This window comes from Saccoglossus kowalevskii, chromosome 20, assembly GCF_978046115.1.
Source record: "Saccoglossus kowalevskii chromosome 20, keSacKowa6.1, whole genome shotgun sequence".
In the NCBI taxonomy this organism is placed as follows: domain Eukaryota; kingdom Metazoa; phylum Hemichordata; class Enteropneusta; family Harrimaniidae; genus Saccoglossus; species Saccoglossus kowalevskii.
Window position 1 is genome coordinate 21,180,826 of NC_140660.1, and position 15,611 is coordinate 21,196,436.

Sequence of the window (15,611 nt, forward strand, 5' to 3'; positions counted from 1 at the left end):
TTGTCAAGCAGGATGTGTGCCGTATATTCAATCCTGGTCAGTATTTCACACTTCGAATGTCATTGTTCGAGAATGCAAAGCTTTTAAATTAAGCCCAGACGTCCTTTTGTTCCTTGAGACGTTGTTAAAATAGTATAAAAATGTCAACATAAAATGACAAAAACCGTGGGAGCTAATTAATTCCCAATCTCTTTGACCAACCAAAAAAAACACGAACGGAGATAATGCCCGTTTTATGAAAGTGACGTTAATCGTCTTCAAAAATGGCTATTGCATCACAACGACATGCCAAAATGCATACATACATCGACGTTTGCTGATGTTCAATCGTTAGATAAAAAATAAAATAAAAATATTTATAATACGGAAACGGGCGTAAAATCATCCCCGGAGTCAAAACCTTGCGTGAAACTGTCATGGCGTTGTGTTATCTTTTCCACTTAGGGAGGGGCACAATGGATTACGTAAAGCCGATGAGATATTCATACAGTTATATAAACATAGCGATCGTCATTGGGTCGGTTGAGTCTAAATTTACCTTTCCTCAAACATTTAAAAAAATACTCTATATGACGCAGTTTTTCACGATCTCCAGTGAAATGGACCGTGTGAAGTTAGATGGCCAGATTGAATTGGGCCGTAATAGTTTGCTACACAACGGCTATTCGCATTTCTTATTACTCAATCGCTCGAACGCCGGTGATAAAAAGTCGAAATGGAAAAGCAAACAATTGTAAATCGAGACAGGTTTCATTCAACTACAGACGAGACGGGTCGATAAAAGTTAAACAAACCCTGAAGTAGTTAAGTAGGGACTATAGGGACGACCATGAGGGCGCTGTTCGTATGACGTCATCGCATCCGATTATGAACAGCGCCCTCATGGTCGTCCCTATAGTCCATACATTAGCATAAATAATGACGTCACAATGGGAATTCGTGCATAAATTAGCATAAATGAGGAGCAATGCCGTAAAGGGGATCATTTGAATGAGGATCGTATGACGTCATCGCATCCGATTATGAACAGCGCCCTCATGGTCGTCCCTATAGTCCATACATTAGCATAAATAATGACGTCACAATGGGAATTCGTGCATAAATTAGCATAAATGAGGAGCAATGCCGTAAAGGGGATCATTTGAATGAGGATGACGTCACAATGGGATATTGTGAATACATTTGCATAATACGAGGTCGTGTCGAGGTCATCGTGAATACATTTGCATAAATTACCATCATTTTTTTAATTATTTTTTAATTATTTTTAATTATTTTTAATTATTTTTTAATTGGACAGGCGTGGACGAAAGATTTTTCAGAATGTATCGTAGAGGGCGCTCACACACACACACACACACACACACACACGCTAATAAATACACATCATTTTGAAAACTAACAGAGTTTATTACACAAAGAAGGGAAATCTACTAATGAGTAAATAATCAAAAAGAATGGATTAAAACTGAGTAATTGAAATTGAGTATATAGAAAGTATACATTTTGTTTTTGTTTTGTTTTTGTTTTTTGTTTTTTTTGTTTAAGTAAATAATCAAAAAAAGAATGGATTAAAAACTGAGTAATATAAGAACAAAAAATGACATTTTGAGTATATAGAAAGTATATAATTTGTTTTTGTTTTGTTTTGTTTCTTGTTTGAGTAAATAAACAAAAAGAATGGATTAAAAACTGAGTAATATAAGAACAAAAAATGACATTTTGAGTATATAGAAAGTATACAATTTGTTTTTGTTTTGTTTTGTTTCTTGTTTGAGTAAATAAACAAAAAGAATGGATTAAAAAACTGAGTAATATAAGAATAAAAAATGACATTTTGAGTATATAGAAAGTATACATTTTCAAATGCGGATAAGTATTCGATTATGATAAAAACAAGAAAACACGAGTAACACCGAAAAGTCAATACACACTTTTTTCTAATCAGAATCGCTCATCTGTGATAAAAAGAAAAAAAGATAAATAATATGAAATCGATATATATACATGTGAAATTTCAAAAGCATAAGTCATCTAGTAAAACTGCATGGGAAAAAATATTTGTCATAAATAGGGAGGTTGAGTCCGGTCACGTTTTCGATATATCTGTTCACATAAAGGTCATTCAAATGTCTATCATGCGTAAAAGAGTCGGCTACGGACTTCATAGGTTCCCCTCGACATCTGCGCAGCAAGTAATACAGGACGTATTGACCACACACTGTAGAGAACGGAGCTTGTAGTATTTGATGATTGTAGACCCATGTACAAACGTTTTTATCGAGAAATCTCTTAAATTCCACGTAGTAGGGTTGACTACCATACGAGTCAAAATATTCTCCACGGTAGGGATCCTTCAGATAAAAAGCCACCCAATGTGTTCCACCTCTGCTACTATCATCGGTGTTTGATACGAACGCTGCGGGATACTCCAACACTTTAGCCTTAGGCAGTTGATCTCTAGCATAAACGCCAAAGAACACGTTTCTAGTGTACGGATTAGTCGACAGAATACGATTCAGTTGATTCGTGTCCATCGCAGCTAGAAATCAGTCAATACGTTTCTGTCTCTGTCAATCTCGATAACGTTATCGTATTCAGCATAAATCAAAACGGACACAGTCTCAGTCAATGCTTGTCTGAACTGAATCTCAAGACCAATCTTTCCTTCTTGTATCAAATTGAGGTGATAATCGCTGGCCGATTCGTCGGGAGTGAGGTCAAATGCGAAGATTGTGTACCCTTCGGGATATTCGTCTCGAGTGATGCCGTTGCCTTGGTCTTGACCCATTTTATTTGTACCGGTAAATAGAGTGTAATAAGCCATGATGCAACTTCTGCCACCAGCTGCCGTGAAGTCTGTCTTCAATGGCTTTGCGGGAACTTGCTCGCCTCTAACATTGAGAACCAGTGATGTGATACCGTAATTCTGGAAGTTGAATGGATTTGTTTCGTAGGATCCGTTGAAAGACGTATTAGAAACCAGACACAGAATGATCCTTTTGGGCAGCTGACCGAGGAAGATCAAATCTTTGTTTAATGACATAGTACCAGCCGGGATGGAAGCGATTTTCATAACGCATCGATCGATGGGGTATTTTGCAGTACCCTGTTTCAACGCTTCAACGTGTCCCAGTTGTACGCTGGGGCTCAACTTGACTTTTCTCACTAGGAGGGTAGCATCGGTGATGACTACTTTGAATGCTGGATTTTCGGTTGAACTGATCAAGCAGAACTGATTTTTACTTCGATGTAATTTCAGTCTAACTTCCACCCCATTGAGTAAATACTTTGGTTGAAAAAATATGTCCCCGTGTATTCGTCCGATCATGTCGACCGTCTTACTGAGTGATGTATATGCGTATCGACGTTTGAGTCCCATGTTAGCGTCACCATCATCAGCCCTTGGGTTTGCAACATTCATTTTTCCAGCGGTGTCCTTCTCAAATATCGCAGCACCAATCTGCGTTGATTTGGCATCGCCTCCATAATTCAATAGCGTTTCGATCATGGCTCTGTAAGAATAGGTGGGAGATGCATCCGAAATCTGCTTTCCATTTAGGTACACGTCGATTTGATTGAAGAGGGAATGCAACCACAAGTTTGCAGGCCCTACAGTGGCGTCCGCAGCCAAATTACTTCCATTTGCATTCGTGATTTTAGCCTTGATGTGCAAAAGCGTAGAACCAATATCGATGTAGTCACTTCCGGCCGAAGGTATTACAAATTCGATCGGACCATCGGCTATATTCGTGAGTGGGTTTACCTCTTCGTAACTTCCTTTTTCGATACTTGTCTGTGTCGGAGGAATAGTAAAGAGATCGAGTTCCGTCTTTGCGCATTCACAGGAGTGTTCGTGTACAAAAGCCATGATGTTCAGTCGAATATATCCGGAGATCTTCTCCTCTTCTTAGCCTTGGAAGAAATGACACGTCTCGTTGTTGTCTTCTTTCTTTTGATGGTGCGTCCTCGCCCCGTTTGAGAGGGTCTTCCAAATAAATTGCTCAATACTGAAGAAGTAATTTGACGACCCGCAGTCTTTGCTCTACTCGAAGCCGCTTTTTTAAAGTTTTTCCCTTGTACAACATCACCTAGAATACCCAAACCGGCATCGAGCGCTGGTTTTGCCACTGCTTTCAGACCTTGTGTTAACAGAGGTGCGGCCGATCTCGCCAATCCAGAAAACATACTTCCGATTCCATATCCGCGTTGCAGTCTCGCGCCAGAAAATACAGATCCTCGTCCAATCTGATTCATGTAGTAATTTCTATAAACCCCCACGTGAGGAGTGTAAGGTCGATGTCTGTTCATTTTTTCTTCACACTAGCGAAGGACGAGCTTTGCGAAAACTCAGCGTCACGATCACTCGTCCGCGTTGAAATGGCACCTTCTCCCCCGTATCAGACCTTATATCAATCTCCACAGTCTCAAATGTTGACGTTCGAATCGGCAGGAAGTAAGGTTTGTTGTAAGTGTGATTGACGCTATCTCCATGGGTTCCTTCAATGTTGACTATTCTCAAGAGAGGTACGGAAACGTCACCGACCATTTGGTGTTCGACTATATTGCAATACACGTAGAGGGAATACAAACTTCTAATGTCGGCAAGGTAGGGACTAGTGCGTCTTTCGTTTGTAATTGTTGTATTTGAGGGAAATCCTAACAGTTCAGCCAATCCACCCATCAAGATTACACGAGCTCCTTCTTCAACCGCCACGGTCACTCTCCTTGACCTCGAATTATATGTCATCAGTATTTCATCTGGTAGACCTTTTTCTCGAATCGCATCTAAAATCATTTCGATCGAGTTGTAGTAGCCCGGATTCAATTTCAGTTCTCCGTGATCTCTCATATTGGGTGAGGCATCGTAAAAGATCCTATTTTCGTCATGTACGACGTTGTACCACGAATTTGGATAGTGGATGTCGGCCAATGCTACTTCCCAATCGCCATCTAGCGAAAGCGTTCTCGGTAGTTTGACAGTGTATTTTGTCAATGTGTTGTTCGGGAACACATTGAGCGAGGCATTACTAGGGAGCGTCAAAAAGAAATCCTTTCCAGACATGATGATCTTTTGAAATGAATCGGGTCATCGTGTGTGTGAATGGTATTTATAAACGTTGCAAGTCCCTGATCCAAGAATTAAACGAATCATCATACCCACGCCACTTAACGAAATATTCCACGTGACCTTTACGTTTTCTCTTGCGCAGCACATTCTCCACAATGTACAATGCATCGTCGTCTTTTACTATTTTCTGAAGTTCTTCTTCGTAGAAAGTACCTTCCAACATTTCGCCGTTGTAATCTGAAATTTTGTAAACAGGTGGTTGTGTGTTGAGACGTCCAACAATCGTGAATACCTCTTCGGTCCAATTGGGTAAGTAACCTTTTTTGAAAACGTGTTTGGTTTTACTGATTCTGACTCTGTCACCGAGTTTATAAATCTTCCTCTTCTTCAACCCATTTTTCTCTGTGTTTAGATCACCGTACAATATGTCTCTGACCTTTTTCTGGTTCGCGTAGGTAACGAGTGAGGGTTTGGTATTTATACTTCTGTGATGGGTATTGTTGTAAGAACGTACCATGTCGTCTAATACAGGTAGATAAGTCAACGTGTTGTTCTTCGTGAAATATCTGAACATTTTTCCCTTGATGGTTCTGTTGTATCTCTCCACAATGCTGGCTTTAGTCTCATTGCCTGTAGTAAAGAACTTAATGTCTTCGCTCTTGAGGTAGTTCTGAAAAAGTCTGTTGGTGAATTCAGTTCCTCTGTCCGTGTGCAAAACGTCAGGGCGACGCCCCTTCCCGAGTATTTTCCGAAATGCCTCGACCAAACTCGCCCCTCTCTTGTCTTTCAGAGGTACGACGAAAGCATATTTTGAAAAAACATCGATACACGTCAATAAGAACTTGTATCCACTGTTGTATCTGGATATCGAGGAGAGATCGCATAGATCAGCCTCCCACTGCTCGTCCACTTGGAAAACCACCACCCTCCTTCTTTTAAAGGACCGTCTAGAAGGTTTGTGCAGAGTATATGTATCCTGTTTACTCAACCACTTCTTCACGTCCGACTTGGTTATCTTTTTTCCTCTCTTTGTTTTTTTTACGGCAGCATAAAGGGAATTCAAACCCCCGTAACTTCCAGGACTTTGGACATCGTAAAACAGTTCGTCTAGGACGGTGTCCATCTTCTTCGTCATTGTTTACGGGTGTGGTTATTTCACACGCGCAAATGCAGTGGATACGTTCGATAAACGAAAGCAAAGCAGGACAGCGTGGATCCATCACGACCGACTGAACCAAAGTGAGATCTAGCGGTTGCGACGAGGTTCTATTTAATACGTCACCCACGTGTGTCGAGGATGAATGGGAGTGGAAACCACATGGGGTCCACGTCTCTTCGGAACTCTCCCCTTGAGTGTGTTGGTATGCATGTAAGACCACCGATCTGTATTGCCAACAAGGTCTTGAGGTACATTTGACATTTTCATAACTTCGGCAAATTCTCTCCAACCTGTGGGGGTGAAATTCTTCCTTTTACGCAAGAAATCATTGACTAAATCGATGATGTGCGTGCCTGGCACGGATTGTCCATCAATGATTAATTCACCATTTTCACCCCAGTCGACCCGTTGGTTCTGTTTAACTTTCTGTAGTAGAAGCTTCGCTTTTCTCTGCATGCTCTTGGGAACACTTTGTAAGACTTCGGATGTAATTTGATCTGGCACACCATCTTTGTCGGGTTGAGATTCCTGATCGGCTACAGCATCAGTGTTGGGTAATTGCTGCGTAACGGAGATTGGAATCGGTTCGTTTTTCTTCTCCCGCAACAACAAGTACTTGCGTAGAACCTGTTGGTACAGTTTGACTTTTTCATCTTCAGGCAACTCTTCCATTTGCGTTATGTCGTTCATGTCTCTATCCAGCGAAGTCAATGATTTCACCACAGGTCTCGTCATTTGAGCATTCTGGCTTTGGATGGTAGATAATAGCTCAGCAGGGACTAAAGCCATCTTCTTCAGGGATTCCATCTATTTAAGACCTAGTAGGGGAGGGAGTATGCTCGAAATTAAGGGAGCAATCAAGGCGGCCAGGAAACCTCCTTTCTGAACCAGAATTTTTTTCTTTTTCTTGACTGGAGTTTTCTTATTGGACAGTGCTCGGAGATGTTTCACGTACAACGCCAATTTTCTTTTCTGACTAGGTGATAGCTGGACGTTCCCTTTCAACACATTGAGCGAGCATTCACACAGACACTGTATCAAGTCACTAGAGGCTCCATCAATTATCCCCTTTTGTTGTTTCGAGTTGGCCTTGTGCAATAGAGAGAGAAAATCAGCGTTCTTTCGCATGCGGGATGACATGGTGAAATGACTGACGATGAAAGACTGTCTTTTTTTTATACCTTTCTCACATACACTATCGGTACTTGAGATGAAAGTATGTTCGTTCGAATGCGTATTTCCTCAGGGGTGTCTGGCATCATATCCACGAGGAGGTAACCGTGAGGTTCTTGGGTGGCATCGGTGAATGCCTCCTGAAGAAACTTAATGTTTCCGGGGTACATTTGCTTTGCCAGAACGTTGACTTGTGATGCGTCCCTTGGATTTTTAAACAGGAAAATGTAGTGCGTGTTGAGACTGATGGTTCTCGATTGTCTGCCCTGATGAAAGAGATTTTGCAAAATCAGTATCACGGATAAATTTCGATGGTGAGATCCCTTCGTGAAGAACTGGGCGATTTGTTTATCGTTACCCGTTTCTGTCATCAGATCATCTATCACCAACAAGTTTCTTTTAGCCGGGTCGATTATTCTACCAATATCTGGAGGTATCCCTTCGATAAAGCGAATTTGAGGCACTGTCTTCATCATTTCCAAATAGGCTGGCTGAAACTCGCCGTAGCACCAATAGATAACATCTGGTGGTGGAGATATGACGCTGTCACATTGTTCTAATATCAATTTGACTAAAAACGTCTTCCCAGACTGCGTGGGACCGCACACGAGAGAGGTAAATGGGTGTTTCAATCTTGCATCCATGACGATATCATAGGACCTCGCTGGTTATCGCGTCTCCTTTTACGTTCTTCAATGTACTTTTTCAACATCCAGTTTAAAACAAAATAAGGTAATGTACATAAGCCAGAATAGACGAGTGATAGAACCAAGTCCGATTTGGTAGAGCCCATGCCAATGTGATTGTTCAAGGTTCAAATGGATGAATGATGGGTAACTGACGATCTAGCTTCTATTTATATATTTTTTGTTTTTAGAAGCCGTATGGGAGGGTACAGTAATCATCTTGTATCACCCGTTTGTCATACACTAAACTGTACGTTTTAACTTCTTCTCTATTGAATATTCTATCTCCCTTGCGCGTTATTTTTCGAGGGTCTTTGACGTGTAGAGGACCGCTTGTTCTCCGAACAAGTCGATTCATGGAGTCAAAATTAATTTCCAGTTGATTTCTGTAATTGAGGGTGAACCCTCTCACTTTACACACCGTTTGGTTCCCACTTTTGTCCGGTTTGTGTAGTCGGTACGCGTAATTCTTCGGTCCTCCCGATACGAAATGTGTGATGTAATTATCCGTCGGAGTTATTTCTCTCGTCAAATCTCCGAGATAATCACCTGTCGGTGGATCCCATTCTCCAGCTCGTTGGATGTAAATGATGGAATCTGTGTCAAAGTACAAGACTCTACTACCTAATTTCTCCAGAACACTGTAGAGTTTAAGTCGGGCATAGCTTGTCGTCATGGCAGCCAGTACAACGTTCGTATTGGGTGCTTCGGTAATGTTGTCTTCTTTATCGCAGTGGTGGACAAGAACCATTTCGTCAGAGACAAAAGAAAGATCTGTGACGTCCTTTGTATTATCCATCAACATTTCCAACAGTTTGGCGGGCGTTTCTACATACGTGCTCTGTCCAAAGTTTGATCTCTGTCCCAGCTTTCCCCAGAACGAGTTGAGATTTAGCTTGGCGAGAGCTCTGAGACCTGGATTGGTGGTTATCTTGCTTCTGTCCAAGACGATACCTTCTCTTTCACGGTACCTTTGGATGTACATGGTTCGGTCTTCCTCGGTGCGACACCACTCTGGAAAACCGGAAGACTCTTGTTTAATTTTCAGAAACATGTTGATGTAATCGGTGAACAGCCCTCCTTCTCCAGTTTCAGGGTTGTATGTTGCCGACTCATCATAATGCCAAACTTCGTATACCTTGGTGATGCGATACCCTACTTCTTCAGCCTTTTCCAATTCTGGAGTGCACCAAACACCCGTCAGCTGACGTTCATTGACACCATGGTGACATTCTTCTTGATTCATGGTTTCCGCGCATTTGGAACAGAGTGGGAACATCAGTTTGTTGTTCACCCTGACAGGTAGAACTGGTATATACAATCTCCTCGGAGGTAAAACGTCGCACTTGATAATACCGAAATAGTCTGTGGGTTTGGCGATAAAGTCTTTAGTTACGACTGTCGGGTGGCCAACTGGATATCGCGAGGTCTTATTGATGTACGGGTAGAGGCTGCAAAAATCAACATATTCTATCTTTTCGCCTTCCTTGACCTCGTAATACAGACTCAGGGCGTTGGTACGACCCCCGAGAAAAGCCTCCCTACCTCTGATAGGATTTGAGATATCTAAGCTTCCGACAAACCTCTCGACTTTGTGATTGTTCTTCATCAGGTTTTTGAAATCGCATTCCCACATGGTGACTAGCGAGTATCCTTTCGATTTCAACCACTCTTCCCTCGCCAGTAGTCTTTCGTAGAGGGATGTCATACTGAGTTCATTCTTGCGATTCGTCTCATTCCTTCCGGGAAAACACTTTGGACAACCGTGGAAGTAACAACCGTAGTACTCATACAAGGTTTCGGTAGAAGCATCATATCCGTCTACGTAATAAGGTCCAATTTTCATCTCCCTTCTGGAATTACGAACATGTTGAATATGCGTGTTATTGACGTGTGCCTCGTATTCCATCCATCTTATAGCATCTGCAGATTGATTCTGGGCGCTGAGGTACCCTTTCTCAGGCACAACCCCGATTGTGTCAGGAGTCAGGAAATGCTTTCGAAATATGACGTTGCACACGGAAGCGATCGTGATGCAACGGCTGAAGGGGTCAACTTTGGTGAGATCCATCATCATCGATCTAAATGCCAAACAACACTCCTCGAGTATGCGCACGTCGCTCCGACAGTACTTGAGCAGTTCTTTACGTAAATCATAAACGGAATTCTTTTCTACTTCTCCATTGTACCATGTGTAGAATGTCTTTCTAGCCACCTCCTTCATACCATTTGGGTCAAAATAACGAGCCCCGGGTATCGGTCCTCTGTAATTGTCTCCAGTGGATCTCGGAAACAGGTGAGGAAAAAAACCCTTGTGTAACTCGTCTATGCCGAAGGTCTTAGGAAGTTTAGATAGAGCCATGGGCAGGAAATTCAAGCTATCAATGAATTTGATATCTGCACGACGGATGTATAGTTGCATGACTTTCGAACCATTCATGATGACTTCGGGTAGTATCTTGTGATCGTGACAGTATTTCAGAATCATAATTCCATCATACCCCTTTGAATTATGCGCGATGAAAATCATCCCATTATGCTCTTTTTCTAATGCCCACTCGCAGAAATCTTCCAAGGTACGTGAACCATTGAACACTTTCTCCGTATTCGGTGGAATTCGCGCTACGCACAGATCTGGAATATGAGTGCAATGTTCGTCGGTCGTGCATTCAAAATCGTAAAAGACGTAGTTACCATGGCTGTCAGAGTCATCCTCCTCAAATTCTTCCATCGAATCGTCAGATTCTTGGTTCTTTTTTCTATCGGTGAGTGGTTGAATGTAACACAGGTGGTCGTACGTCTGAAAAGACTTGCAGGTTTTGCAGTAAACTTCGTTACATTTGTGAGACCCATCACGATATTTGAGGAGTTTGTGACATTTTTCGCAACGTTGAACTGACTGGCAAAGAGTTTTTTTCCCATTAACTGACTTTTGATGCTTTTCGAAACATTCTTCTTTCTTGAAAAATCTGTGACAATTTCCGCATTTTTGCCATCGTGTAACCACGCAGTCCAGTTGATTTCCACAACTCAAACACCCAGTCGGACACACATGGTCGTAACGTTTGGAATAAGACTTGTCACATCGAGTGCAATAGTAGTCCTTTCCCAGAAAACCAGTCATTTTTGTTATGACGTTGTAGTGTTTATCTTTCAGAAACAGATATATGTCTTTGGAATCTTCTGCGGCATCGCCCACAAAGATGATGGAGTCAAAATGATCGTGCGACAATACGTGTATTCTGAAATCGGGTAACACGCTCTGGAATTTTTTAATCTCTTCGATGCCACATGGTCCCTGTTCGACTCTGGCCTTCCGTAAAAGTTCTCTAGCTCGGACGGTTTGCATAGAGTAGTTCGCCGTTTTTTTCCTCTTTATAGAATCCCACACCGATGGTGGATTTTCCTCTTTTGTGGCGTGTGCCATGGCGACCACGATCGCTCTGGCGCAACACATCTGGTCATCGGAAACGATTTCAATGACAGATTTGGAATTTCTCAACCTGTCTGCGATCTTCGTATCAAACTGTCGCTTCCTCCCACGTGTTTTGCCGGCACCAAGGGGCATTTCAACAGATACTGTCCTGATGGTGATGTTTTCCTCAAGGGATATATCTTGGTAAGATTGTAGAATCCTCTCCACTTTTGACATCACCTTGTCAACATTCATGTCCTCAACCGGTATAAATGGTAACCAAATTTCGTTGTTCAAGTTGGGTACGTTTATGGAAATGCGAATTTGGTCACGTCCGTCAAGGTCAGAGGTGACCAGCTCGAGCAGTTGATGAAAAGTAGCGTGTAATACGCTATGCACTTCATCAAACGTATTGGCATTTGGATGCGAAACTTTTACGACCCAGTCCGTTCCACTCACCTTAAACTTTTTGACAAAACGTTTTCTCTTACTGACAAGATTGAAATTAATCTTGTCGGTGATATTCTCGTCACTATCATCTGTGTCAGTATCACTGTAATAAAATTTCAAATTAAATAAATAAATACACAAATATATGAATAAATAATCAAATAAACAAACAAACAAACAAACAAACAAATATATAAATAAACAAATAAATAAATAAATAAACATACCTTACATGGTCTTTACGACCCCCACGTTGATATCCCGAGGTAGATGGATGGTTAACAGGCCCTATTGGACTCGGAGGGTGGGAAGGCGTGTTCGTTTCTCCATATATAGAGTACAAATTTTTCTTAGCGGACTTGGGTGTTGCAAATCCAGTACTTGTAGAACTATAAAAACAACAACAACAACAACAACAAAGATTAAAGACGAAAAAACAAATTTCAACTTACCTCACATGTTTTTTGTTTTTTTGTTTTTGTTTTTTGTATACTTACGTTACATGTGAGTAGCAACCAGATTTAATAAGACATTTCAACTTCTGATTGAAATCTGGAGTATCTATACTGCTGGCTGGAGACCATGAACTATGTATAAATAAATAAATAAATAAATAAATAAATAAATAAATAAATAAATAAATAAATAAATAAATAAATAAATAAATAAATAAATAAATAAATAAATAAATAAATAAATAAATAAATAAATAAATAAATAAATAAATAAATAAATAAATAAATAAATAAATAAATAAATAAATAAATAAATAAATAAATAAATAAATAAATAAATAAATAAATAAATAAATAAATAAATAAAGAACTTACGAAACACTATCTTTCGTAGGTGATTTCTCAGATGCGTCGTCTTCACTGAAAAAATAAGAGTTATATTATTGTTATTATTCATATTGTTTACTAAATCTTCACACGCATATCGAACGAGTTATTTATATAATATCGAATACACACCTGCTTATAAAACCATATTCATGTTCTAGGTCTGACAAAGTTTTAAGCTGTGAATTGCTTTCCCTGTAAATTCAAAAAGTTAAAAAACATGTTTTATCCTGTTTTATTTTTTCCTCAGGTAAAATTTGAAATAAATAAATAAATAAATAAATAAATAAATAAAGAACTTACGAAACACTATCTTTCGTAGGTGATTTCTCAGATGCGTCGTCTTCACTGAAAAAATAAGAGTTATATTATTGTTATTATTCATATTGTTTACTAAATCTTCACACGCATATCGAACGAGTTATTTATATAATATCGAATACACACCTGCTTATAAAACCATATTCATGTTCTAGGTCTGACAAAGTTTTAAGCTGTGAATTGCTTTCCCTGTAAATTCAAAAAGTTAAAAAAACATGTTTTATCCTGTTTTATTTTTTCCTCAGGTAAAATTTGAAATAAATAAATAAATAAATAAATCACCCTTCATCTGAATTGTCGCTTTCTTCTGTTTGTCTGAAAATGACAAGAGTTTTGAATCAGCTACAACTTTGTGGTCAGTTCAAAAAAAAACTTACTCAGATATAGAGGGCGTGCATTCATGCTCCGATTAAAAAACAAAAGATTTTGAATGAGCTAAGGTTGGAAAATAACGTTGCTATGTTCAAACATGTTGGCGGGTAACGCTATACATTATGTTGACCTTCATGACAAAATAAAAGGTCAAGTCTAGTGAAAAGACACCCTAACTAATTGGGAAAATACCGCACATAATCATTGTTTTAAAGCTGAGGGGTATGCTCGATGAATGAGTCCAAGCAAGTCTTGATTCGCTGTGTCAAGGCATTCTTTGCGAATGACCGCGGTATAACATCATTTGAAAATATTGTAGTTTTCGTTTTTAGTAAACAAGTCTTCATTAATTATACATTTTCTACCTACTCAGACTTTCTATTTTCTGTGCCAATTTATAACAATGTCTCTCATAGCATAAAAAGATAAGTATTCTTTAAAGACGTAAAGACTCATGGTAGAAGCTTTCCCCTGGTTTCAACTGACAGTTTTTCACATATCCCGAATTATTAGGTAGTGTTTACAACATGAAAACAAAAAGTAAACAATGAATCCCCTACCTTATATTATCTGTGGACGCCATTTCATTCCGTGTAACGAGTGTGGCTCGATTAAAAATACTGGCTAAGCTATGAAGTCACTGGGATAATACACTCCAACGATTTGTGTTTTGATATCAGATCTGACACCCTGAAATGCCCTAGATAACAGACATTCATAAACCCCCACCCCCTGGATTCAGGAACAGATGTGAATTTGTTTATTTTACTATAAACATCTTTGTGTCTGTGTGGTCAGTTTGTGCACAGTTACAAACTAGTAACCGTGGTTTGTGTGATAAAAATGGATTATGACGACATAGGTCTGACATTCATCGCTCAACACTATAGCGAACTCGACTTTGATTTCCCCCCTGGATTCATGAATTGTTTTGAACGGAAGAAACCTGTTTATTTTACCATAAACATGTGTGTGAGTGTGTGATGAATCTATAAATATATTTGACTTGGTTGGGAAAAATGCTGACATGATGTAAACATCCGGGGTAACAGAAAGGGAATTTTTTTTAACACACGTCGATAGTATTGGGAATCATTTTATCACTGACGAGCGTACTCGCAACATGGCTTCGAACCAGCTCAGCACCTACCTCAATGAATTCTCAGGCAGTCTCCTACAGGACGCGACTCCTGGAATGTCCACTCCTGGAATGTCCACTCCAGTTACAGCACAGCCCGATGTTTCTGAAAATTCAACTCGCCGTATTAATCGACGCAAAGTCACGAATGCAGGAATGTCCACTCCTGGAATGTCCACTCCAGTTACAGCACAGCCCGATGTTTCTGAAAATTCAACTCGCCGTATTAAACGACGCAAAGTCACGAATGCACTAGCTATAAGTGGCACAATGCGTCCGTCACCAGCTCCACCAAGAGGTGAGACAGACATTTTTACATATTTGCTTTGCCCAGTCAAGCAATTGTTTGTCACAGTGAATACTTTTCGCGGACAAACTTATGTTCACATTCGCGAGCACTATAATGGTCACCCAACAAAACGTGGTGTATCCTTACGGGCGAACCAGTTCAGAATATTGAATGATATTATCCCGCAAATCAACCGGGCTATCAGGTATGTTAGTTTTCATTTAAAAATCCAAATATTCGTTGCTCATTTCCCGACTTCTAATGCATAGAACATTTTATGTATTAAAACGATAAAACCGTGAATTTAAAACCCACTGAATATGCCTGAAATGGTAAATCAGAGAAATAGTCATTTACAGTTTGTTTTTTGTTTTGTTTTTTCACAGCCAGCAGTCTGAGGAAACCACTGGATAAACTTGTTTCCAAAAAACTCATCGCTGAATTCATTTGTAGACACGTACGTTGCATCATCCAAACTAATTGTCTCGGATGTGAAATAGACCACTCGTCACAACGTCAACATTGGTGTCTATCCTATGGATTCGTCGATAAAAATAGCCGGATCGATGAAATCCGGTTTTTTATTGACCAAGCTTTATCTGAGATTGATATTGGTAAAATTTCCATGTGTTCTGACGCATTTCAACGCATTTACCCAGATTTGGTTGGAAAATTTTCCAAGCGTTATACACGTA

General features: G+C 40.0%; 2 protein-coding genes across 2 annotated transcripts; both read right to left on the reverse strand.

Annotated features, from left to right (window-relative positions):
* Positions 1-2,542: 2,542 nt before the first annotated feature.
* On the reverse strand, positions 2,543-3,871 carry LOC146730122 (uncharacterized protein F54H12.2-like). The gene has a single exon (XM_085494436.1). The coding sequence runs from the start codon at positions 3,869-3,871 to the stop codon at positions 2,543-2,545; it is 1,329 nt and encodes a 442-aa protein (XP_085350562.1).
* A 4,405-nt stretch (positions 3,872-8,276) lies between these two features.
* On the reverse strand, positions 8,277-14,072 carry LOC146730123 (uncharacterized). The gene is made up of 8 exons (XM_085494437.1): positions 14,050-14,072; positions 13,244-13,306; positions 13,100-13,144; positions 12,929-12,991; positions 12,785-12,829; positions 12,452-12,541; positions 12,182-12,343; positions 8,277-12,057 (listed from the first exon to the last, which is right to left on the reverse strand). Exons 1-8 carry the CDS (start codon positions 14,070-14,072, stop codon positions 8,277-8,279), a joined length of 4,272 nt encoding a protein of 1,423 aa, XP_085350563.1.
* Positions 14,073-15,611: the final 1,539 nt, after the last annotated feature.